Source organism: Leucopleurus acutus (assembly GCF_964270905.1).
Source record: "Leucopleurus acutus genome assembly, chromosome: X".
Classification (NCBI taxonomy): domain Eukaryota; kingdom Metazoa; phylum Chordata; class Mammalia; order Artiodactyla; family Delphinidae; genus Leucopleurus; species Leucopleurus acutus.
Genome location: NC_139148.1, coordinates 11,822,578 through 11,849,792, shown reverse-complemented (window position 1 = coordinate 11,849,792; position 27,215 = coordinate 11,822,578). Strand labels below are relative to the sequence as shown.

The following is a 27,215-nucleotide window of genomic DNA, read 5'->3' as shown; positions in this document are numbered from 1 at the left end:
TTCACAGAGTACAGGGAGGCGGTTCTTACCTAGGGAGTCATTCTATTTTGCCCGAGTGCTAGGAGAAACTCCCGTATTTTTGCATGAAGCATTTATTAAATAAGATTGATTTAGTTGTCTCCTATAATTTTGTTTGGGCTTGTTTTTTCCAATAGGTTGTAGAAATTTAGAAAATCTAATATAGCCAAGAGTGAAACAGGAGACCTAGAGTTTCCTCATCTATTCTTCCCAGGTGAGGAAAATTACACATAAATCAATTTTACCGGTATTGGCCAGCTGATGCATGTCAAAGAATCAGGGTTACAAGAGAATATTGTCCAGCGAGGGAAGGTACTGATTCACAGAATCTTTGGGTACTTCACCCAGAACCTAGATCATCTTCATCCATTTCATTGCAAGCCCTCCATGATCGACTATAGCCCACATTTTCCAGAACGAGGCACCACCTTTACTGACACCTACAATGGGAAGTAAAAGACCAGGAATGTTGCCGGAGGACTTTGTCACGGATGAAACTATTACAGGCAGTGGTCTAATGCTTCCAGTCTGGAGAGGCCTCCAAGCTGGGCCTTTTAGGGGCTTCCCTGGCGGTCCAGTGGTCAAGACTCCACACTTCCACTGCAGGGGGCACGGGTTCAATCCCTGGTTGGAGAACTAAGATCCCACATGCCGTGTGGTGCAGCCAAAAGAAAAAAATCAAGCTGGGCCTTTTATTAAATACTGCCTTAGAGTAAATCATCTTTCTTAACTGGTCATATTTTAGATTTGGGCTTTATCTCCCATAAACCTCAGAATGCAGAGGAAATGAAACGTTCCAGGGGCTGGTACTTCCCACCAAGAGCATAGAATGTATTAGTACTTCTTTTCATGAGCTTCAAATAACTTGCTTCGTCCCCATGGGATCTGAAAGGTTTGTTCTATCTTTCCAATCCTGCCTTCCAACATAATGTAGCAAAAACTGGGATTTAGGAGTAGAAACGTTTTGGACCTGAATCCTGTTTGTTAAACAACACTGAGGAATGTAGGTCCAGAACTATTGGGTGTTTCTGGTTTGAAGGAAGTTTCTTTAGTTCATTTAACATTGCCATGAATGTCAGTGCATGCAGTCACCAAATCACAGTTAGCTTAGAATCTACAAACTCAGTTCTCTGTAACAGGAACATGGAGAGCTAGAAGGTTTAAAATAGATGTCATATGATACCGATTATAACTCAGTGAAATTTTGCAGTCCCAAGAACCTATACAGAGTGTGAACCAAAATGGAGGACGGTCCTGTTTCCTTTGGCTTTAAAAACATTTTTATTACAATGTTTGCTACTTTTTTTTTCTTCAAGCTTTTAATTAAAGTGTTCTTGGCGCTCCTAACCCATTTCTATATCGTCAAAGGAAATAGAAAAGAAGCGGCTAGGATAGCAGAAGAGATCTATGGTGAAATTTCAGGTAAAAATACATGAATTTGTTCCCAATACTTTAAAAGAAACTTCCTAGATAATTCATATGAATAATATTTCTAGAAGGCAGATTTTATTTAAACTTTGGCTTTGAGTGGGTAGTTTTAAAAAATTATTATTTAAAGTGGCAAATGGTGTTGACTGCACCAATTTGTGAAGGATTTTCAGCTTTCTTTTCTGCAAATTAGTAGTTTCATTAGCAGTTATTATTTAAGAAGTGAATAGACTAGTGGCTTTCTAAGAGTATTTTGGGAAAACTCATTTCTGCTAACAAAAGAATTACTTTATAGGATTATCTTCTTGGATATTTGTAATCAAATGTTAGCAGTGCATTCTAACAAAACTGTTTTCCCCAGGAAATGGAATGACCAGTAAATTTGATTTAAAGCAGCAGTATATATGCTATATATATATGTATTTGTGTGTGTGTGTGTGTGTGCTGTCATTTGCAATTCGAATTGCTTAGCCACTTGTCACTGTCAGGAAAAAACCCTTCACTGAATCCATTTATGCCCAGCACCATGCAAAGCACAGCAAACAAAGGTTATTGTAATATGAAATGCCAACCTTTGGTCCAAACGTTTTAAAGTCTCCTGCTTTGTAGAATTCAGTCTCCATTTCTTTCAAGAAATGATTCACGTTAATTGTAGGGAGAGGCTACGAAAGTAAATGAATCAGATATCTTGGTTACTGCTGGGACTGCCACTGGATAGAGGGGTATTTATTCATAAACAGAGTTCCAAATTTCCCTGTGTATTTTTAGTGTTCGCAGGGGTTCCAGGGTTACCTCATTCTTTATCTAGTATCCATTTCACCTTGCACCCTGGATTCTCTTTCAAAATAGACTTATGTTATGTGATTCCAATACACCAGACAACTTTAAGGGCACTAGGGAACAGCAGTCTTATCCGAAGAGTTAAGACCTCCAAAGACAGAGCATCAGAATGCTTCAATTAACAGGGGAAAATGAGAAGAATCTCGAAGTTTCGGGAAGTGGCAGAAGGCTCGGAGTGTGGAAAGAGGTTTCTTTTGGGGATTACATTTGTCACACGTTTCAGGGAGGTATGTCGCTTTGACTTGGTTTTTAAAAAAAACTTAACCTTAATTTCAAGTTAAGCATAATCTGAAAAGCTGTTTTCTAATTTAATTTGTAAATAGGGGCAGGGGCTTTCTAGACGTTTCCATCACAGTTTTAACGTTCTCATAGATACATCATCCTCATGGCTTAAATTAGTAAAGTCCGACAGTCAGCATCAGCAACAGTGTGTTCAAAACGTTTTCTCCTGGTGCTCGTGTGCATTATTTCTGCCCTTGTGGTCCTCGTAAGCAAGTTTTATAAGAGTCAAAACCTGGAGCCATAATGCAATTCTCATAAATAGAGCGCCCTCATTTTTTAGCTCAAGTATCTTGTTGAAGCTCCTAGGATAATCATTTAATTTGCAAATGGCATGGTGTTCTATTGCAAATGGCGTGGTATTCTAAAGTCAAAAATGTGTTTTTCAATGATCACTAACAAGAAGCAGTGGGGTGAATAGTACCTGTTAATTTCTCAGTTTAATTTCCTATATACATGTGTATGTGTGTGAGGATCGCTGCGTATACGTCTACACACCACTGACACACCCACACACGTATATAGTAGAGAGTATATCCAGATTCGGTAAATAAGGCTTTCTGTAAATAGGCAATAATACGCCAGAAACAGTGGTTTTTACATGATTCCCACAGCGATTTTTCTTTTGACACTGTTAACAGATACTATATATATATATATATATATATATATATATATATATATATATATATTTAAAGCTAGACATTTTAAAAACCAAGAACAAAATTTTGTCTAAGTGTTCAACTCAAACCAGAAATTACCTTTGCTGCTTGTTGGTCAGACAAATGTTTGTTGGGAAAATGTGTGACATTTAATCAGTAAGTCAGCTAATCGACTTACTAAAATCTCAGAACTTTCTTGAGTCCAGTAGCATATTCTGTTCCTGTAACTATCGTCAGTGTTGTAAAAAACAAGGGGAGGTAGTGAAAACCTCAGCCAGGGCAGAGTTTAGCCTGTCATAGGTCCTGGCACTTTTCTTTTAGAAGCTGCACCTAGCATCACATCCCTCATTAAATATCTTTTTTTTTTTTTTTGGCTGTAAAATTTTTTGGAAAGTTTTTTTTTCATATTCTGGAGTACATCATTCGATTCTTTGTGGTTTAAACTGTTACTTTTGTAAATAACTCATCAGAATTGAGTTCAGCTATGTTTGGTTGGCTGTACTTAGTTTTTTCCGGCTTCTTTGTGTAATTTGTCAATAATATATGTATATTTTTAAGTTTGAAACATTGTCATTGGCCCTTGATATTCTTCTATCTAGAGCACCAGATGCATCACTGGCCCCCGCCTTCAGGCCATACATATTTCTGCAGGCACTCTCTCTCCCGAGAGACGTGGGGTATGATTTTTCACCCTTTGCTAATTTGGCCAGAACTGAAGCTATATTTAGTACAGTGACTTGGTCATCACACTTGATAAAAATAAAGTGTAGATGCAGGTTGATAATCTCTTATTGACAACCCTTGGGCCAGATGTTTTAGGATTCAGGAGTCTGGAGGATACTAGAATCATTATGCAGCGTGTATACCGTATATGATGTGGCACTCCCAGCAGGACCTGGAGCTTCCTCCTGTGATCGAACGTTTTGATATTTCTATAGTGAAAAATATGAATATTCACACTAAGTGAAAATACAAATTAAAAATAATAGTTTGCTAAACCTGAGTCCTGACCATGTTTTGCTGCCAGAAGAGCTTGTTTCCAACTTGGTTTTCAGAACTGGGGGAAATTTACAATTGCAGGTAGGAGATTGTGGAGTTACTGTACCCTTTAAAAAAATGAGTTCTTTGCTTCCCTGGTGGCGCAGTGGTTGAGAGTCCGCCTGCCGATGCAGGGGACACGGGTTTGTGCCCGGGTCCGGGAAGATCCCACATGTCGCGGAGTGGCTGGGTCTGTGAGCCATGGCCACTGAGCCTGCGCGTCCGGAGCCTGTGCTCCGCAACGGGAGAGGCCACAACAGTGGGGGGCCCGCGTACCCAAAAAAAAAAAAAAAAAAAAAAATGAGTTATATTCTAAGTGTTTTGCCTAAAATCAATTGTCCTTGTTTTTCTAAATTCAAAGGACTGACCTTGATTTGATGGCCACGCCTCTGCCTGACTCACCATCCTGACTCCTTTTCTCTATCCTTCCCATGTCAACAGTTTTTTTCCCTCCTTTGGTCCATTCCTGCCCGGTCCTCCACCTCGCCTTGTTCAGTGTTGGTGCTTGTCTCCTCAAGCCTTGGTCCCCCCATCCTCTGAGTGGTTATATATCACAGGTGCCTGCTGGCTTTCCCGAGTTGGGACACACAGCACTCAGCAGGGGCTCTGCCACCCGACCTGTCATCTTCAGCTCAGCTCTCCTGCTCCTAATGGGTTCAAAGGAAGCTTCTTTCTAACACATTACAAAGAGATGTTCATTGACTGTAGTTCATCTCCTGGCCAGAGCTGAGTGTTGTAGAGGGTACGCGTTTTAACTCAATTGTATTAGAATACTTTTGATACCTTGGGAAATTTCTTGTAATATGTTTTTTTTCCAGTTACCTTTATTTTACTTAAGATATCATTAACTCTGTTAGGCTCTTGCCTATATTTTGGTTCAAATTTGAATTTTCTATATTTTTTTGATAAGTGCTACAGGAGAAGATATTCCTTCATATGATTTTGGAACTTGAATAAAGCGAATAAAGATTGTTTCATAGGCACTGGAGATAAAAACCAGTCAGGCAGTTAAAAAAATAAATAAACCAGTCGTCTCAAATACTTGTTGGAATTTGGCAGGGTAAAAATTGCAAAAAATAAAAATAATAATTGATTTTTATCTTGAATTCTTGGAGCTCAGACACCCATATTCCATCTGAACCCATTTTGTTATTGAAATCTATGGTTTTAGACATTGTCATGAATTTGTTATTCAGAGAGCCTGAGAACTAGAGATATAAATCACATTCTGAGAAAAAGTCAAAGGGGGGAATGAAAATGTACTTGAACATTTTCCATACACCTCATCAGGAACAAGTAGACATATTTGTACAGTAAACAATCTTCAAAATGTGCCTGCAGCCCTGTGACACAGGCAGCGTGCCAAATAACTGAAAATAGACTGCCTTAGGAGCGAAGGATTGATTGCTACTTCAGCATTCATTTATTTGGAGATCTTAGATACATATTTCCCGAAAGGAATGGAAAAACTCCCTAGCCGCCAAATAACTTTCATCCTCAGTTTCTCGCAATTAGCTCCAATTTGCAAAACAAGAATGATAAGAGCAAGAGGCTGTGTGTTGGGAATCAGAATAGAAAAACGGAAGAGCCCACCGTGGCAGAGTTTCTGGAAAAGCGTTTTGTGTGAAAACCCTTCAAGGTCCTTTGAAGCAAGTGCTGGGAAACAGACTGACCGGAAAGGTGACTTCCAGGAGAGTGGCTTTATTTCCAGTTGGGAAACCGAAATGACTTCCACATTTAAGGCAATCCAATTGATTTATTTCATGTTATTTACAGAGATAAGGGGGATGTAGGAAGGCACCCCCCCAACAAGTCAATCTACCAGGAGGATGGGCAGGATAGAAAAACCAGTAGTTCTTAAAACCAGAACGGGGTGCATTCTCAAAGTGACTCCTCAAATAGGGAGAAAGAGAGCTGGAAAGCAGTGGCGAGGAAATAGAAGCCCAGGACCACCCACCCTTCCCTCTTCCTCCCTGGATCAGAAGATGGCCTGCACACTTGCGTCCACCTCGGAAGCCTGGGGTGGGAGTTGGGGGTATCAGACGATGCTGCACTGATGGGGGACACTAGGAGAGGTGGCCAAGTGCCAGTGCGTAGGAAAGGCACTGGGTGTGAGACATGCAGTTGAGGCCGAGTGCACAGGACTGGTCCCCTCTTCCAGGCCGCTAGGGAGACATCTCCCCATCCCTCTCGCTTCTCCCCACCCCCACGGCACCAGAGGGGCTGTTGGCACCTCAAGAAGGAACTGAGAACATGCTGCCCTTCCTCGGGCGGAGAGGGGGCCATCCCCTGCCCTGAGAATGGGCAGAGGAGTGGAGATGACAGTTTTAAAGCGGACTGACCAGTAGACTGGTGGCCTTGAAATGTCTTTCTTGAAGTATGCCATAAATACAGATAAGTGCACAAACCCCAAAGCGGACAGCTGGGTGAGTTTTCACCATGGAGTGCCAGCTCCCAAGAACAAGAAACCGCCCGTTATCAGCATGACCCTCACCCCACCCACCTCCAGTCAGTCCCTGCCCCTTCTCATGGTACTTTTGACTCCTAACGCCCGAAGTGAGTCTGGCCCTTTTGTACTTTATGGAAAGGGAGTCATCTGGCACATCCTCTTCTGTGCAGGGCCGCCTTCATCAGCGTGATGTTTGAGAGATCTGTCCAGGCCGTGTGTACGGATGGCGTGGGTCTTAGGGGGCTGAGGGGTAACAGAAAGTTACTAGAAACAGGATGAAATCGTGGTTAAGGTGCCTGCTTCCCAGCAGGAAAGGGCACACCGCGGCCCGCTTGGAGGCAAGTTTTAGAAATAATAAAGCCATTTCATGTTGCTGTTCTAAGTTAATAATAGCAAGTTGCCATTTAAATCCTGGTGTGAAGCAAATACTTAAGAGTACCTTCAGGTGACTCAGTTGGCTGGCTATTGTTAGAACAAAAGAATAGCAAAGCCACAGCTGTGGGCTTGCTTCTTAGGTTGGTCAGGGCGCTGAGTTGCCATCCATGGGGGAAGACCGTCCTTCCAAACTCGGTGCTTGTCCCTCTCCAAGCCTGATGAGGCGAGAGGGCGACGTGTCTGGCGCACACTTCATATTGAATGGGATGGAGATGTGGTCGAAGAAAACCAAGGCTGACTACTGAGGATTCTGTGCGTACGTTATCTCATTATTCCTAACTTATGCAAATGATCAATGTCCGAAGAGGTTGAAAAATCCTCCACTCATCAGCTTTTAACTGACTTAGGAACAAGTGGACATACAAACGCAATATATTTTCAGGTTAAAATTGTCTGTTTTTCTTACTAGAAAAAGTATTCTACGTATCAGAAGTATGCATTTCACCAGTGATTAGATAGATTGATTGATAGATTAATAGATGGACAGATATAGTTAGATATAGATAGATACACACTTTTTATTTTGGAACTAAAGTGGTACAAAGAATTCCCACTTCTCTTTGCCCAGACTCCATTCATGTCTATCCAACTGTCCAGTTAACATCCTTGATAGCAAAAGGATCCAGTCCGGGCACGTGTTGCCTTTAGATGTTGTGTCTCGTCAGCCTCCTTCAATCTGGTTACACACCAATTAGTTTTGAGAACATCCCTCAGTTTGAGTTGGTTTGAGGTGTCCTCACGATTAGATGCAGGCTATGCATTTTGAGCAGGAATATTCCCAGCAACGCTGTGTTCTTTTCACTGCGTTCCCTCCGGTAGTATGTGATGTGGCTCATTGTGTTCCAACAGACGGCACACTGTGTCAACTGGTTCCATCGCTTCTGAGGTTAATTTTGATCCCCGGGGTAAGGTGGTGCCTACCATTTCGTTCCACTGTACGATTACCCCTGTTCCCTTGATAACTATGTAATTATTTTGTGGGGAGATAATTTGAGGCCGATTCTATTATTTCTCCTATGTGTCTGAAGTTGGTGTTCTACTATGAGGAAGAGCTTTCTCTTCTCCCTGTTTATATATTCATTTGTATCAGTGAGGCCTTATAGATTCCTGTTTTATTTGCTAGGGTATAATCATGATTTATTTTCATGCTCAAATCGTCCCGTATTTGGCCAGTGGAAGCCCCTTCAAGGCAGCTTCTGCACTTTTTGACATTTCCCATCGTTCGTTGAGCACTTCCTTACTTTCTGGCAAGATGTTTGTGGCCCATCTTACATTTGTCCTGGCATTTCAGCCTCGGAGTCAGCCATTTCTCCAAGCAGCCTTGGTTTAGGTTTTCTCAGTATACAGTGCTATTCTGTCTATCTATATATATCTATATATCTGTCTATAGGTAGAGATATATAGATATATCTATAGAGGGAGAACCAGATGGGTCACCAGATCCCACCTTCAGCCCATAGATATTTCTGTAGGCACCATCTTTCCATATACACACATATATTGAAAATCACATTTTCATACCAGTTGTTCTAATTGTTCCAATTTCAATCCAACCCTGTAGAATTCATTCTAGCTTTCTCCCTTTTCAAAACCCAGAGGGTTAGAGAAGATAAAAATTGAGTTTCAATGTAAGAAGAGCTTTTATGGAAATGTTTAGAGCCCTGGTTCTCATCCACTGGAAAATTTCAGTCTCTCCATGAGGATACACTACTTCAAGTTCACATAATTCCATATTTGTTGGGATTGTTTTTGTCAAGGTTGTAGGTATGGGAAAACCTGAATTCTTAGCACCATCCAAATCACCTAGAAAAAGGTGATAAGATGGGCCTTTTGTGTTAAACCCAAACTGTACGACGTGCTCATCAATGTATGAAGAGCACAGTTATACTTTGAAGAATGCCCCAATTTTGCAAACCAGTGTAGGTTTTCTTCCAAAACAAATGATTGCCCTTTGGCATGTTTAATAGAAGCTTACTTCTCAAATGCACACTTAAGCTTGTTCCTCTTGTTTCCTGACAAGCAATTAACAAGAAATATACATTTGTAAGGCAGTTCTAAGGCTGTTCCTTAGAGCGCTACCCTACCACCTGTACTTATTAATCATAACTTTTCTTGAGCACCTAACATCATGGATATACTTTATTGGCCTACTTAGAGACCAAAGAACCTGCTAAATACTAGATCACGATTCCCCCACTTTAGATCAAGAAACTGAGGTTCAAATGATTTTAGTAACTTGCCCATTTTGGCAGAGATAGTGGTTGAGGCAGGACTGGCCCAGTGCTTAGCCATCACATTCTAACTGCCCACCAAAAACTCTTGGATTATGTCATCTGAAAAACAACATTCTGCATTATGATAACAGACCGGCTTCATTACCAAAATCAAAGAATTATCTAGGGAGTTTCGAACAAAACCATTTTCCCTGAGCCCTTAGGGTCTCCTTCCTGGCATATAGGATGTCTTAGGGTAGGGGTGAAGGGGGAGAGGCAGGGGAAAGAAGAAAGTGGGGAAGTTCATGGAGCAGCTTTGCCCTTCATTTTGCCTATTCAGAGTTATCGGATTCAATCACTGGGCAGTATTTATTTGAATGAAATGTATTCCTTATGAAAACTGCCCCCTAAAGCCAGAGAGATGGTCTGTGCTCCCGCTCCACGCCCATGGACTGTATCCTCTGTGGCTGGTCACCCTGCGAGTGGCAGACCGGAGAACCTGATGCGTGGTGCCGGCTCCCCTCCCCTTCCGCCAGACCTCCTCTCACAGTGCGCGGGCACATGAACAAGCTGGAGGAAGAAGACTCCTGACCTTGACTCTGAGCTTGATGTGTGTTTCAGATTGCTGGGCCGATCGGTCTCCACTTCATGAAGCGGCAGCTCAGGGGCGCCTACTGGCCCTGAAAACTTTAATTGCACAGGTGAGTAAACGAAAGACTTGATCCTTGGTGCTTGTGCTGTAATCAAGCATCATTCTTGATCAGCTTTGACTGCAGCAGGGGTCTTGCTGGCCCCATCTGGTTCCCAGCACAGCCATTCTACATGGATGCATCCTCTCCCAGGTATTTGTTCCTCCTGCCTCTCCCTCCTTGGGGAGCTGGCTGGTTTTCTGCCCAATTCCAACCTTCCCCTTCTAGGTTTCCCTTTGCTTCATAAAAAGTTTCCCTATGAGGCTGATGGGGGATGCCCTCAAACCTGTGTTGCACTAAGTCACCTTGCTCTCTCCCAGTGTGCCTTAGTAACAGCAGCCCTGAAGTTGCGTAAGTCAGCTATTGCTCTGTAACAAATTACCTTGAAACACAGTGGCTGAAGACAACAAACACTTAGAGTCTCATGGTTTCTGTAGGCCAAGGAGCAGCTTAGCTGGGTGGTTCTGGCTCCGAGTCTCTTGCAGGCTTCAAAGTATCAGCCAGGGCTGCAGTCATCTTACAGCTTGAGCAGGGGAAGGATCTGCTTCTAATCTCACTCATGAGGTTGTTGGCCATTTCCAGTGCCTTGATGCCTGGGCCTCTCCATAGGGCTGTGTCACAAGATGGTAGCTGGCTTCCTCCACAGACAGCATGAGAAAGGGCCTAAGAAGGAAGTCTCAGTACATAACCTGTCTCCAAAGTGACATCTGATTGCTTCTGCCGTATTCTATTAATTAGACGGGAGTCAGTAAATCCCGCCCATGTCCAAGGGGAGGGGATTACACCAGTGAGCCAATATCAGGAGTCAGGACCCATCTTGATCCCTGGGAACCATCTTAGAGGCTGCCTACCCTGATGATCCACTGTTTCAAAAGCAAACATTGAAATAGGTTGACAAATGGGTAAATCTTACTCCTTTGGGAAGATTTCTTCAAGTCTTAGTTATTAAAGCTAATTTATTTTTACTTATGACTGTATCCCTTGCACCATGAATAATGACTAGAGGCCTAGTAAATATTTGTGAGATGAATGAAAGTGTACACAGTGCATTTACTTTGTTTTAGAGTCTGTGTGTGTACAGAGGAGGTAAGTCATTAGATCTTTTTTCCACAGCCTAGCTACCACCCAACCTGGCTTCCTTATTTGAAATTTAAACAGCTGGACACACTGCTCTTTTTCTCTCTCTGTGTGTGTGTGTGTGTGTGTATGTGTGTGCCTTTTCTTTCTTTCTCCTTTATGAGTTGTGTTACTTCTTTAAAAAGTGGAGGCAAAAGGAAAACAGTACTGCCAGTAATAATCAAATGGACTTTGCACTTGATTTTATCACTTGCTTATTTATTTGTAAGCACTTAAAATTTTATTTGGTTTGATTTTTGTCCTTCCAGTTTTATTGAGATATAATTGGCCTACGGCACTGTATAAGTTTAAGGTGTACAGCATAATGATTTGACTTACATACATCATGGAAGGATTATCACAATATAGTGACCATCCATTGTCTCGTATAGATTTAACAGTAAAGAAATAGAAAAAAGGTTTTTCCTTGTGATTAGAACTTTCAGGATTTACTCTCTTTGAAGTATAATTGACCTACAACACTATGTTAGTTCCTGTTATACAACATAGTGATTCGATATTTCTATACATTTCCAAATAATCACCATGATAGGTCTAGTTACTATCTGTCACCATAGAGATTACATAGTTATTGACTATATTCCCCACACTGTATATTTCATGCCCGTGACTCATTTGTTTTGCAACCGAAAGTTTGTACCTCTTAATCTCCCTCATCTATTTCCCTCCTCCTCCGACCTCCTCCTCCTCTGTCTTGAAGCACTTAAACTGTTATTTGATTTGATTAGTTTTCATATGTGACATATTCACATAGTTTCCAAATTAAAATGATAGAAAAAGGTACACAGTGAACAGTCTTGCTTTCAGCTCCTTCTTCTTGGCCCCCGACCTCAATACTTTTATTAGTATTTAAAATTTTTAATTTTAGAATACTTTTAAAGAAGAGTTGCAAAGATAATACACAGAGTTCCAGCATACCCTTCACCCAACTTCCCCTCGTGTTAATATCATACATAACCATGGTACTTTAGTCAAAAATAAGAAATTAACATTGGTACAACACCATTAACTAAACTACAGACTACTGAGACGACACCAATCTTCCCAGTAGGGTCCTTTTTCTCTTCCAGGATCCAGTCCAGGATGTCACGTTGCTTTTAGCACTTCTTTATTTTTGACTGTATTTTGTAAGCATGTTGGTTTCTATAGTGTCCTTCAACGTGTAAAGAGCATTCTTCGTGGAGAATTCTTCAGCCTTTTCTTAGTACCTCCCCACTTTTTTACCCTTACACACTGGTAAAAAATGGATTATTCTCCTTTATTTTCTTCTCTATTTTACGTGTAGACAGTGTGGTGTGCTGTGAGCAGAACATTAAACCAAGGGTCAGGAGCTTCTGCCGATCACACTGGCTGCCACCGACAGCAGGGGAACCGCAAATCTTAATAATGTGAACTCTCTGCTCCCCCGTCTTCTCACCCGCAATGACAGTGAGTCACTCTAGCTGATCTTTCAGGCCTGTCCCACATTACATTTGTACAGTTCCAGGGATTCTTGAGAGTTTGCATCGGATCAATGTTTTTCTTTAGCACACTGCTGCCACCTTGTGGACTTTTTTTTTTTGGGCCACGCCGCCGGGCTTGCAGGATCTTAGTTCTCGGACCAGGGATTGAACCCCGGGCCCTCGGCAGTGAAAGCGCCAAGTCCGAACCACTGGACCGCCAGGGAATTCCTTGTGGACTATTTTTTAAAATGCTCTTATTTTTTCTTTCTTTTCTTAAAATGAAATTATAAATGGGAAGAGGAAAAGAAACCTCCTTGTATTAGATATCCAATTGTAAATATACAGCACGGCTCTGGAGTAATGACGTCATATTCAGGACATAAACATGGACAGGACCAAGGAGGCACAAACAGGCCCTAAGATGACGATGGGACTGGCAATAGTGGGTAGTCCCAGCTGCTGGCCACAGGAGGGATGCGGCCAGCACCATGGAGGTCTGGTGGGAGGGGTTGGGAACTTAGGTTGGGGTTTGGGGTACAGGGTCTCGCACTAGGTTTTGGAGCGTTTCAGCAGGTAGTTACGAGGCAGAGAATCAAAAGCAGAACTCGGCTGGGTCCTGGCAGAACCTAAATCCTTTCACAGATACAAAGTGGTGATCATGGGGGCAAGCGGTAAGGGCAAAGTAGAGTCAGGGCATGAAGTTGGCCGGCAGCTAGGCTGAGCCTGGCATCTGTCAAATGGACTCCAAGGCGAGGAAAGTGGAGCACGGCACGATGGGGAGGGCAAGCGTGCCAGGACTGGGCGGAGACGCTCGGATCTGGGGAAGGAGAGGAGCGTTAGGGGAAGCCCCCGGCTCCAGACTCTGCTCCTGCGGAGAGCTCGGCAGGCAGTGAAGGTCTGGCAGTCAGCATCACGGCTGCTCAGGCACAGGAACCCCAGGAGCATCATCTATTTTACTTTATACTCTTTTTTTTTTTTTTTTTTTTTTTTTTGCGGTACGCGGACCTCTCACTGTTGTGGCCTCTCCCATTGCGGAGCACAGGCTCCGGACGCGCAGGCTCTGCGGCCATGGCTCACGGGCCCAGCCGCTCCGCGGCATGTGGGATCTTCCCGGACCGGGGCACGAACCCGCGTCCCCTGCGTCGGCAGGCGGACTCTCAGGTTACTGCGCCACCAGGGAAGCCCTTTACTTTCTACTCTTGAGCCTGGGCGTCATCCTTCTGTGCCACATCCACTTCTAACACCCCCAACCCTGGACTCTGTCACCCGCTCCCCGTCCCCGTACCCACTGCTGTTCACACCTATGTCAGTCTGTGCCTGACTCATCGCCATGTCTTCATGACGCTCCTTTCTCCAGTGTCACATCCCTACCTCTCCGAGCAGCCCTCCTTGGTGCTACCAGTGTGCTTTTCCGAAAACGTCCTACGTATTAGCTCCAGACCTTCTACGGACTAACAGACTCGAAAGGCGCCTCATTCCCTATAACACATGCACCCCACCTCCACCCCCGTTCGGAAACCAAGGCCTTTCACGATCTGTCTCTAGCCTACCGTCCCCTTTCATCTTCCCCCTCCCCCCACTTCCCCTTTTTTCTTCCTCCTCTGTCACGTGTGGGCTCTTTCTGATCCAGAGATTTGGCAAGTATCCACCTCCGTGCCCTGCCTCGCCCTCCTCCGCGTCCCACATTTGCATATCCTGTTCCCTCCTAAGGGAATGCCTTTTTTTTTTCGCCTTCCTAGTTTTTTTTTAACATCTTTATTGGAGTATAATTGCTTTACAATGGTGTGTTAGTTTCTGCTTTATGACAAAGTGAATCAGCTATACATATACATATATCCCCACATCTCCTCCCTCTTGCGTCTCCCTCCCACCCTCCCTCTCCCACCCCTCTAGGTGGTCACAAAGCACCGAGCTGATCTCCCTGTGCTATGCGGCCTAGTTAGAAATTTTTTATGCTTCAAGCCGTAGCTAAATACTAGCTCATTTGCAAAGTTTTCTCTTACTCCCCAAGGCAGATTCAAGGATACCCTAAGTCCCCAATTAAAATGTGAACATGCTTCCAGTATGGCAGTATTCTGGCTGGGTTCCTCCCCACCGTACCCCACCCCACTTCCCGCCACCATTTCTGTCTCCCCACTAAGCTCTTAGAGGCGAGAGACCCATGTCATAAGCTTTGAAGCCCCAGGTGCTGGCACAGGGCCTGGCCCAGGATACCGAATGAGCTTTTGCTGAATCAGTGAAGCCGAGGCTCCCAGCTGTGTTTGGATTCCCCTAGTCATGGCCTCTACGCCTCTCTAGGTGGTGCCCGCAGGCTGCGAACACTTCACAAACACGTCCGACAACCTTGCCGTTTACTCTTATTGCTGATGCAGCCTTTAATCTACTTCTCTCCAAATTGTAGGGCGTCAACGTGAACCTGGTAACAATTAACCGGGTCTCTTCTCTCCATGAGGCGTGCCTGGGAGGCCACGTGGCCTGCGCTAAGGCCCTATTGGAGAACGGCGCCCACGTGAGTACCATCCCCGCCCGCGGGTCTGGCTGCCCAGGTGCAACCGCTAACGTGTAAAGACACATCACCTTCCAGAACCCTTACCCGCGGTGGGGTGCGCAGGCCTGGCCCCATCGGCGCCCATATTCTTGGATGGTCGGGAAGACACTGCTGGTTACCCCTCTCTTCAGCCTCTATGTCCCCGTGCCAACGTTCAGATAAGGTAATTTACGGAATTCGTTCAGAACTGTGATACTAACTTGAAAAAAAACAGCTTGAGCTACAGTAATTTGAACACTGATCTTGGAAAATTTATTTTAAAACATTTAGAAGAACACATTTAAAAAGAACAACAGGGGAGGCTTCCCTGGTGGCGCAGTGGTTGAGAGTCCGCCTGCTGATGCAGGGGACGCGGGTTCGTGCCCCGGTCTGGGAGGATCCCGCATGCCGCGTGGCGGCTGGGCCCGTGGGCCATGGCCGCTGGGCCTGCGTGTCCGGAGCCTGTGCTCCGCGGCGGGAGAGGCCACAGCAGTGAGAGGCCCACGTACCGCAAAAAAAAAAAAAAAAAAAAAAGAACAGGGGACTTCCCTGGTGGACCAGTGGTTAAGACTCGGCGCTTCCACTGAAGGGGGCATGGGTTCCATCCCTGGGCGGGGAAGATCCTGCATGCCGTGCAACGCGGCCAAAAAAATTTAATTAAATTTTAAAAACAATGAAAAAAAATTATAAAAGAACAGCAATCAAAAACCACTCTTAATTCAACACGCTACACCCACAACGATTTTTGTTGAGCAAAATTATCAAACTAAATGAGCTTGTAATAAATAATACATTGGAAACTACGCAATGAACTTTATCTTATTTTTAAATTCTCTCCTTTTCAAGGAGTGACTGAGCTGCTGTATATCGTACAGATATCAGCATAGAATTCTGAAATTAATACTTTTGAAAATCTCAAGGACTTTTATTTAGTCACCAGATATTGTTGTGATGTTACTTTCGTTTTTTAAAAATTTTTTTAAGGGAATTCCTTTATTTTTATTTTTTATTTATTTATTTTTGGCTGTGTTGGGTCTTCGTTTCTGTGCAAGGGCTTTCTCTAGTTGCGGCAAGCGGGGGCCACTCTTCATCGCGGTGCGCGGGCCTCTCACTGTCGCGGCCTCTCCCGTTGCGGAGCACAGGCTCCGGACGCGCAGGCTCAGCGGCCATGGCTCACGGGCCCAGCCGCTCCGCGGCATGTGGGATCTTCCCGGACCAGGGCTACGAAGTCGTGTCCCCTGCATCGGTAGGCGGACTCCCAACCACTGCGCCACCAGAGAAGCCCATTACTTTCGTTTTTGAATTCAGTCCTTGTATTCTTTGTTTCACGAGCTATAATGTTTTTAAGTGCCTAACGAAGATTTTTCTTTGCATTTTATATGGAAGTTGGGTTTCTATGTGTAGCACAGGTGGGAAATAGAGGAGCCTCTGGGAAGTTCTGTGGGGGACAGAGAGTACGACGTGGTCCCTTGTCTTTGGCAATCTTATGAGGGAACAGTCACTAAATATTATACTATTTAACATTCAAATCAGAGTGAGAGAAGGAATAAGAGAAAGTTGATCAATCAGTAGAAAATTCCTCAAAATTGGCAGTCCCGTGGGTGCTTCGAACTCAGTGCATCTGAAACTGCTTATCGTGTTCTTCCCTCTGGGAGCGGCTCCTCTCTTGGAATCCCAGCCTCAGAGACCAGGTGAAACATATTCCTGGTTTCCCCAGCCCCAAGCCTGGAATCATCCTGTTTCTTCCATCTCCCCATCTAATTAATCACAACCTCCTAGAAATCCTTAGAGTTTATGAATTTACACATATTTGTCCCTGTCCGTCTCTGCCATCTTAGCATCTCATCTTTAACTTTCCAGTTGAATGGGGGCTATCCTGGCATTGTGGAGAAAGATCTTGTTTCTGAAACAAGAAAATTTAGTATCCTGGTGATCACAAGCGTATGTCCTTAGTTGTTGAGGCAGAATGGCTTGACACCAAACCTTCGTTGTCCTACATGTCCTGCCAGAGCCTCCCCACCAGAATGCCTTGGTTCCAGGATGTTCTTTTCAATCTGGTGCTAATACTCAAAGATGCCTCCCAGCTGTGCTGGTTCTCCCCTGCCCCTCAGATCCCTAGAAGGTACTGAGGGTGGTTAGAGACACCATGTTGATGACTATTTTCTTTGTGTATTTCGCCTGGTCATGATTTCTTTGGGATTCCCTTTTGGCATATGCAGTTTCTGTGGATGGTACCGGACCAGAAAGGAAATCTGTGGCTAGATGGTTTCTCCAATACTTTTTGCTCCTGCCATGTTTGTTCATGATTGGCACGGGGAGTCGGCTCCATATGAATGGAAAATGGAGATCATGGAGATAATTTTTGCAAATGTCTCTCTTTTTTTTTTTTTTTTTTTTTTTTTTGCGGTACGCGGGCCTCTCACTGCTGTGGCCTCTCCCGTTGTGGAGCACAGGCTCCAGACGCGCAGGCTCAGCAGCCATGGCCCACGGGCCCAGCCGCTCCGTGGCATGTGGGATCTTCCCGGACCGGGGCACGAACCCATGTCCCCTGCATCGGCAGGTGGACTCTCAACCACTGCGCCACCAGGGAAGCCCCTGCAAATGTCTCTCGAACGCTTACTGGGCACCAGGCAACGTTCTAGGTGTTTACCGTATAGTAACTCACCTCATCCGCCCAATAACCTCCTGAGGTCGATTCTTTTATGATCCTCATTTTACAGATAAGGAAACCCAGGCACAGAAAGTTAGTATCCCAACCAGATCTCTGAGCACATAAAGGAGAGAGAGCTGGGATTTGAACGCAAGCTAATTGTTCCAGAGACCATGTTCTGATCCACCATACAGGACCACTCCTCACAGCTAGGAGGCTTCTAGGAAGCTCTAGAATACCCCTGAGTACATCTTAAAAGCTGTCCCATTTGGCCTCATTTCTGCTACTATTGATATTTATAGGTGAGAGTTGATAGGCTACTGGTACCTAAAAGAACCCCACAATACTGTAAGGATGCGGAGTTCCCTTGTTCATTCACTGGCGTGGGAAGTTTCTCCAGGCAGATACATAGGAGATGGTGAGAAAGAAATAGCAAACCCTCCGGTTCTCTCTTTGCCCATCGTTAGGTCAACGGGGTGACAGTTCACGGAGCCACGCCCCTCTTCAATGCTTGCTGCAGTGGCAGCGCTGCGTGTGTCAACGTGCTGCTGGAGTTTGGAGCCAAGGCCCAGCTTGAGGTGCACCTGGCTTCACCCATCCACGAGGCAGTGAAGAGAGGTAAACGAGGCATCACGTCGCACACGGGACATTGGTGGGCTCCCTCCTACCTGCATGAATCAGTCATAGAGGGTTTTCTTTGCAAGGATCGCCCAAATCTTTTTCCCCAGTAGACTAGCTGTGGCTTAGAAATCCCACAGCAGTAACTTGAATATACCTCAATCTTTAGGAAATACCACTGGGGCATGACACAGCTCTTCTTAGAACCAGGGAATGGCTGTCTGCCTCAGATGTCCTCTTTCCTGGGCTCAGTCTCCCAGCAGGCCTTGCTTGAGGCTCCTTGCTGGTGTTTGGGCGGCAGCTGGTGGAGTCGGGAGTGCAGGGGTAACTTCCATGAGCTGTACTGTGTTTATGTCTCTGTTCTTACTAGAAAAGAACAGTTCATGCCCCAAAGCCCATAAAACATCAACCACCGCCATAAAATAAGTGGTGAAAGTGTTTGAAAGCCCAGACCGATAGTGTCTCTAATGGAGGATTAAAGGTAACTGTGCACAACAAGCAATATACTCTAGATGAGCTGATAGCTCTCAAGGTCACTAGTTATAGAAAAAAAGTTGCAACTGTAAAAACCGTGGCATTGGAAACGTTGAGGTGAATTCTAGATTTCTGTGTTCTCAGTTGCTTTTGAAATGATGGAAAAGAGTAAAATTAAGGAATTTTAAAACTGTATGCATAGACTAGACATGAACAAGAAGAGCCATTGAAAGGCCAACGCCATTTGTCAAAGGTCACACCCAAAGAGCAACATTTTCTGTGTTACCCAGTGGTGGAGTTATTCTCTTATATTGAGATCGGAAATACAGTGGAGAGAGTTCCCTGGTGGTCTGGTGGTTAGGATTCGGTGCTTTCACTGCTACGGCCCGGGTTCAGTCCCTGGTTGGGGAACTGAGATCCTGCAAGCTGCATAGCACGGCCAAAACAGAAAAAAAAATTTTTTTAATTAAAAAAATAGAAATACCGTGGAGAAGTTAGAACACTGTAGAACAGTGATCTTCGCTGGTATAATGAGAATTAAAGTCTTTATTTCAAAAGGCAATAGTGAAAGTTTTGTCCCAGGTTGTTAAACATGTCCCTTGGTAATTTTTTTTTTTTGCAGTGGATTACTATAAATGATACAAAACCCCCAAATCTCTGTGTATCTATGGTTTTGATGTCCTGTACATATTTACCAAACATTTATTAATTCATAATTGATGCTGATTATTTCCCAAACTTCAAGTAAGTCCTTTAAGTTGTAGGGAAATAGTCTACTTTGGAAATGATATAAAAGTGTTTAAAATTTTTAAAATATTGATTTGAAGTAAAAATCTATTATCTGTATTTCCATCCAAATGCTTAAAAATGGATGAACGTTGGTAATGATTTGAATTAAGTAATTCTGCAGTGCTTGGATGGTTATATATGGAGTGTTTGGTATCTATGTACCTCCGGTATATACATGCTTATCATAAACAGATGAATTCATGTGTCTCTACATATTTTTTTCTGTATCATAAAAACATGTGAGGGACCAATGTCCACAGAGTGGAAGGATGAATAGCAAATTCATTATTTTAGATACTATTATATTAGTGCCAATCATTTGACTTTTATATATTCATTTTTTTAAAACTTCCTGAGAACACTTAAATTTAACTCAAGCTAGGCTCAGTTTCTTTTGGAAAAAAAAAAAAGGAATTATGCTTTTTTTTTTTTTTTTTTTTACGGTGCGCGGGCCTCTCACTGTTGTGGCCTTTCCCGTTGCGGAGCACAGGCTCCGGACACGCAGGCTCAGTGGCCATGGCTCACGGGCCCAACTGCTCTGCGGCATGTGGGATCTTCCCGGACCGGGGCACGAACCCGTGTCCCCTGCATCAGCAGGCGGACTCTCAACCACTGCGCCACCAGGGAAGCCCAGGAATTATGCTTTTAAATGTTTATTAGATACACTGAATTTACCAGGCAGTTTTAGGTCCTGATTAGATATTTCTGGACTCTTACAGCTTTAAACCTCTAGGAACAAGAGGGGTCAGTCTGAGTCAATACTTTGACAGATTAATGCTATAATATAAAATTTACTTATGTGAACAATAGTAAAGTAGTTGGAATACACGGAAGCCTTGTAGATTTTAATGCATAATTGTGCTTAATTCAGAATTTGTGATGAATCAAGCAGGCTGAGATGAAGCTTATTTTGGTGTCATCTCTAAAAAGGTTGGTTAAGCTAATCAGTGATGATAAGATTTTGTTTTTTTTAGGAAACATTTCAACCTTCAAAAAAGAACCAACTCTCTATAAAACTCCCATCAATACCTCAGAAGCATTTGCTCCCAAACAAATCATTCATATTCTGCAAATTAATCATGTCTGTCTCTTCACTGGGTGGACTCTCCAAGGAGAACGCTTACTTATCTAGTTCTTGTTGGCCACTAAACTTGAAAGTGCATTTAAATAGATTCTATACTTGAGGCTTTTTATTAATTCTCACAGGAGTCTTACAAGTTGACCAAAATAAGGAGGTGCATGGCGTGACCATCCACCCAATCTTACATGCATGGGCGAGGAAGAGAAGGAGAGATTTGTAATGGAGATGGATGGATCAGGGCTGGGCCTTGGATTTGAGCACTGGCTTTTCAGGGTAATAAGAGCACGAGTCATTTATTCCCCTGGGTCTTGTAAACTCTGCCTGTAATCCGGTGACTTATTATAGAGAGTGATTTCAGCCGTGTTCCTTGGAACCCTTAGTTTGGTTGGAGGTACCTCAAGGCTGCAGGGAAGAATGTCAGCGGGGCAGGGGGTGATGCATGGGCATGCTCTTCTTTCTAATCTTTTTATTTTGGAGATTTCTAAGATTTCCCCCACCTCCCAAATTCTTTTCCTGCTGAAAAAAAAAAATCTAGGTTGTTTCTAAAGCCCATTCCAGATAAGCAATCTTATAATTCTGTGAATCGTTAATATTTCCCTTACTTGAGTGAGCTTGTCTTGTGTTCCCCCAGGTAATAGAGAGTGCATGGAGATTCTGCTGGCAAATAACGTTAACATTGACCAGGAAGTGCCTCACCTTGGAACTCCCCTGTATGTGGCTTGCACCTATCAGAGGCTAGACTGTGTGAAGAAGCTTCTAGAATTAGGTAACTTCCAGAAGTCTTTTCATGAGAAGAACCAGTTAACCTCGTTGGTTTTCCATGACTTCAGAGGCGAAGTTCTTGTCAGGCTGGACAAAATTCTGACAGCATTTGATATCTAAATGGTTAAAACAACTTCAGAGATGAGTGTCTGTAGTTCTCAGTTCTGCTTCTTTTGATATTGGCTCCATTTACCTGGTATGGTTCTCCTTGGAGGTCTGAAGAGAGAGCAAGAGTCTCTTTCCCATAAATCCTAGGGGAAAACAACCAATTGTATTTCACTGGCTCTTTTTAAGTCACATGTCCATTTCTGAACCAATCATGGTGGCCAAGGGAATACAATATACAGACTGGCTTAGGCCTAGATTTCAGTGTACACTGCAGTTGTTGGGCTTCACTGGAAGCACATGAGCTGGGAATCACGAGAGATGGTTCCCCAGAGGGAAATCTAGGTGTGGTTACCAGGAAGATGCTGGCTAGTAAAAACAGCAGACATTTGTCATAGAGTACTTTAGATCAACCCTGCAAAATTAGTTGTTTAATTCTCAAAGGCATGTACAGAAACTGAGAGTCCAGGGAAAAGTAAAAGGTCTTGAAAGTATTATTTGGTTAAAGATTCCCCAAACTTAGCCACTGACTTAAAGGTCGAGATTGTATTAAGAAACTTTAAATAAGAATTTTTGTCTCTAAGATTTTTTTTGTCTTTTTTTTATCCCCTATCATTTACCACTCCCTATAGTAATTCAGAAAACTTTTTTTTCGAGCCCAGAATAATGTAAATACCCAGTAAACCTAGCTGTGTCCTTTGCCAAAAAACAAAATAACTATGTAAAAGGAGCTGCAAAGATTTAATTTTCTCTGTCACACAGTTCCTGTGGGAAGGCAAGTGAAGCATTTAAAATTACTAAAAATATCTTTATTCGATACTTTTCTCATCAGAGTGTTTGGAAACAGTAGGCATTGCTGGGGGTCTGAGCTTCAGTCATATATTTTCAAAGATGTGTCACATATGTCATGACGTTTAAGATGTCTTTATCGATGGCTAGCACATCTCAGGCTCGTAGTGTTTCTCCATTAACCTTGGGTGTTGACTTGTGGTCATCTGCTTTGTTAAGGAGCCAATGTTGACCACGGCCAGTGGCTGGACACCCCCCTCCATGCCGCTGCGAAGCAGAACAGCGTGGAAATCATCCACCTGCTGATAGACTACGGGGCTAGCCTCAAGTGCAAAAACGCTCAGGGCAAGAGTGCACTTGATCTGGCAGCTCCGAAAAGCGGCGTGCAGCAGGCGCTTCTGCTCCGGGAAGGTAAGGAAGGGCTGGGCGTCCGTTTCTCTTCCACAGGCACATTCGCCCTCTCTCCTTCCAGTCTCCCCTCTAGACTCTCTTACCCTTTCCTTTGCGTCTTTTTAATTGCGAGTGGCACGTGGGAGGGGGCAAGTCCTAGCATCTCAGAGATGGGATTTTTGTCTGCTGGGCGTATTCACTTATAACAAAGGGACATTTACATACCACTGGTACGTTGCTTTGTTATTTGCATTAACAAGAAAATAATCAGAGAACTTTGGTGAAAGGGCTGGGCTGTCTTATCTATCCTGGCATAAGCACGTGATTGAGCAGACCAAAACTCTGCTTTGTAATTTTTGGAGGCAGTTCAGGGAAAATGAAAAATACTTGAGTAGAGATGGTCGGGTGGACACAGAGTGTGTCTTTCAGAAACTGGACTAAGCGGTGAAGTTGTTTGCCTGTTCTCCAGCTAAGGGAGTAGGTGGGTTTGCGCTCCGCATTGCCCCACGCCCATGTCCACATGGGCTAACGCATCTCTAGACGCTAGAGGAGGGAAGGTGGCGTCTATAAGGCTTCATATCCCAGATTCTGAAGAGAACCGTGCTGTGTCCCTACAGAAAGAGAACACTATCTGAGCCTCTTCTGAGCGTTTGTATGCTCGGGAGACTATTAAAGTAATAATTATTCAGCTTTCCACGTGTCAGACGCTGAGCTAGGTCTGAAACATAGATTCATCTCACTGAATTCTCAAAACTTTAAAGCCATGAGAACTTTATAGTAACTGGTGCTATCCCAGCTGCAAGCGGGAAATGAGGGGCATGAAGAGATGGGCTTTCAGAAGGTTACACGGCTACTAAAAAGTAGGTCTAGGATGCTAACCAAGGAATAGGATTCTAACTTGCCCTCTTTTTTTATTATTGGAGTATACTTGATTTATAATGTGTTGCAGGTATACAGCACAGTGATTCAGCTATATATGTGTGTGTATGTATATATAAGTATTATGTGTGTGTGTATATATATCCTTTTTCAGATTCTTTTCCCTTATAGGTTATTACAAAATATTGAGTGTAGGTCCCTGTGCTATATAGTAGGTCCTTGTAGTTTATCTATTTTATATATAGTAGTGTGTATCTGTTAACCCCCCAGTCCTAATTTATCCCTCCCTTTCTTCCCCTTTGGTAACCATAAGTTTCCAATGTGCACTCTTTTTTTTTGTTTTGTTTTGTTTTATTTTGTTGTCTTTTTGCGGTATGCGGGCCTCTCACCGTTGTGGCCTCTCCCGTTGCGGAGCACAGGCTCCGGACGCGCAGGCTCGGCGGCCATGGCTCACGGGCCCAGCCGCTCCGCGGCACGTGGGATCTTCCCGGACCGGGGCACGAACCCGCGTCCCCCGCATCGGCAGGCGGACTCTCAACCACTGCGCCACCAGGGAAGCCCCAATGTGCACTCTTAATGTTTTGATGCCCCAATCCTGAATCTTCTGAAACAGTTTCTAATGAGGAAGAGTTTAATTTCACTCACCAGTTCCATTTTGTGAAAATGCCCCCATGTCTTGTATGCCTTCCAGGTGGGCTGCTTGGTTCAATAGTTTTTAGGAATACTCTCCAGACCAGTGCTTCTTAAGCTTCAATGCATGTATGAATCACCTGGGGATCTCCTTAAAATGCAGATTGTGATTCAGGAGCTCTGGGGTGGGGTCCCAGACGCTGCACGGCCACCAGACTCTCAGGTGAAGCTGATGCTGCCAGTCTGAGGTCACTTCGAGTAAGATGGGTCTAGATTATTTCCAGTAGTCTGTGTCATTAATGATTGTTCTTTGATTTGAACCTCTACTGGAAGAATTAGGACCTTCCTTACCAGCTCCCAGTTTGGAAATACGGGACACTTAACAACTGTTAGCCGAGAATACGGTTTATAGCAGTCGTCACGTTTCCTGTTTGCTTCCATCAAAAATGTTTCCAGGTCCAGGATTCATATTTCTTCTAAACAAGTTCCTCTGTCTCTGTCTTCATAAATACAGCTGCTTGCTCTAGAAGGATGAACAGCAGCTATGTCAGAGGTCACTCTGTTGTGTGACAGGAGAGACACTTTGCATTCTCGCTTCCCAAGATTTTGAGGAAGGGCGATGGTCTGCTCCTCCAGGTAGCGTTCTGTCACGTGGGTGCTCCTTGGCAATATCAATCCACGTGTCGTGCAGCTACTTATTTGCCTGTGTTGTCACCGTTTCTCATGGGGTGCTAGACGCTGTGACAATAGGATTTCCTTGAAAAGGAAAACTTTGTCTAGTCCAGTAATCACATGCATCTACTTGCATCCATCTTTATTGATAAGTCAGGTAAGGAAATAATGGGGCATTATTACAAATGCCCCTGTGTGACACGGATCCCAGCCAAATGCTCAGTCAGCCTATTCACCCATATTTTGGACACTGGTTAGTTTGCTCTCCTTCGGGACTCAAAGCCTTGGTTGGGCACGGCGACTCCATGAGACCCCATGAGACTGAGGTTCAGGGTATAATGGGGTCTAAGTAAGTTGGTTCCTTTCTCCAGATCCTCTGCTGAGCTGGGATCCTTGCGAGAATGGAGGTCCCTGCCGAGTGTGAGTGGGGACCCAGCCAGCACCGCCGCATGGGCAGCTAGAGCCAGGAGGTCCCTGTGGCCTGACTGTCAGGCCCCAGCACATCTCCTGACACCGCCTCTGTGACCGCGCGTTTTAATTCCTCCCTCAGGCCCGCCTGCTCTTTCCCAGCTGTGCCGCCTGTGTGTCCGGAAGTGCTTGGGTCGCACCTGTCATCAGACCATCCACAAACTGTATCTGCCGGAGCCACTGGAAAAATTCCTCCTATACCAGTAGTCCCAACTGTCCACGGGAAGATACTTGGAAATAAACAGGTTGTTGCCTGCTGTACCCAGGGTACCTAGTATAGACACCCAACAGCTAGACTCCCTAGTGTAACACCCAACAGCTAGACTCTCAAATGAGCTAAGCTAGTTAGAGCACATCCCTGATGGACTGGCACACGTGGGGAATGAAAACTCCTGGTTAGTTTAATGTTCTCTTTAACCAAGGGGCAATCAGAAACTTTTCTGTTTTTAGCTCTTGCTGTTAAGAAACTTTAAAAAAATTGTGAAGTAGTGTGAAATTAATAGGCTGTTTTTCAAGATTCATGATCTTTGATTAAGGATCACCATTCTGAATAGCGTGTAGACACATAAATCTGGGTGGGTAAGATTAGGATGAATATGAGTATTCGAAGATGGGTTCCTGATTTAGTTCTTCCCTTCTTCCCCCTTTCTTTCTTTCCTTCCATGAATAAATCTCTGCTAAAATTTTATTTTCTTGTGTTTTATTTTATATATAAAAAAGCCAAATACTTTAAACCATCACAGTTAATTGAGACTTGCACTTACTGAGGTCCTGGTTGATGTTGATTACGCATGGAAATGATAATATTTTGAATATATTAGGTATATTTCATTATTAAAATTAATTTCACTTCTTTTTACTTTTTAAGTGTGACTACAGTCCAATTTTCAATTACACATGTAGCTAGCATTATATTTCTGTTAATACTGTTCAGGACCTTTTCTGATCTTCACAACTCTGGAATATCGCATAAGTTAATGTTAATTAGTTAACTATTTGGGGATAAAGATTAAATTCTCATTTCACATAATCATCTAAAAACGAATCTTGGTTTTTGAAAAATGTTAAAACATTTTAAACGATAGTATAAAATACTGGAATAAAATTTTCGTGAATGTACATGAAAGGGAAGCTCTTTTCTAATCATAATATCAAAGGCAGAAACTTTAAAGGAAAATACTGCTAAATTAAAATACATATGATAGAATATGCAGGAATTGGAGGCTTTCTATCTTCAAAGTGTTCTCGGGAGTGCATTTTTTGGTCAACCTGCATCTTGCTGAATGTCTGAAAGTCTGTGTTAAGCCCCAGGATGTCCTAGGGTGTTCAGTCTGTCTAGAATCCTGCTGTGGCATTCACTTTCTGAAACGTCGGACCATGGATTTCACGAATCGTTTGTACGAACCTCCGAACTCTGGTAGGGGTGTGTGCGTGTGTGAATCACTCACCAGAACCGATCCTTCTGGATCCAGAACGGATGCAGAACAAGTCCAGATCCCTGCATCTTGGGGTTGTGATGTTTTAGCATTTGTGATGGGGCATGAGATAGTCTTTAGATTCCCTCTGAGCCTTCCAGTCCATCAAGCTAGAATTAGACCCTCAGATGAATCATCTCGTTTAGATGAGATTATATGGCTTGCTTTTGGGGGTTCTGAGCACTAATATAGATTATTTCATTTTTTTCACAGGATGTGGAATGTTTTATTGCCAAAGTGGTGTGATTTCTCACAATTTCAGTCATATTTGAAGTG

The 27,215-nt window shown here is 43.7% G+C and overlaps 1 protein-coding gene across 3 annotated transcripts; it reads left to right on the top strand.

Moving 5' to 3' along the window:
• Window positions 1-1,187: 1,187 nt before the first annotated feature.
• Window positions 1,188-25,671, top strand: ASB11 (ankyrin repeat and SOCS box containing 11; the record flags this gene model as incomplete). 3 transcript variants are annotated; one of them, XM_082864281.1, is made up of 7 exons in its annotated part: window positions 1,188-1,440; window positions 9,984-10,063; window positions 15,032-15,139; window positions 18,275-18,425; window positions 21,401-21,535; window positions 22,645-22,836; window positions 25,547-25,671. In XM_082864281.1, 7 exons carry the CDS (start codon window positions 1,260-1,262, stop codon window positions 25,669-25,671), a joined length of 972 nt encoding a protein of 323 aa, XP_082720407.1. The 3 variants fall into 3 exon arrangements, with proteins under 3 accessions (XP_082720407.1, XP_082720408.1, XP_082720409.1); XM_082864282.1 differs by having other exon boundaries at window positions 1,260-1,440; window positions 15,083-15,139; XM_082864283.1 differs by lacking the exon at window positions 1,188-1,440 and adding an exon at window positions 2,393-2,513.
• Between the last annotated feature and the right edge of the window lie 1,544 nt (window positions 25,672-27,215).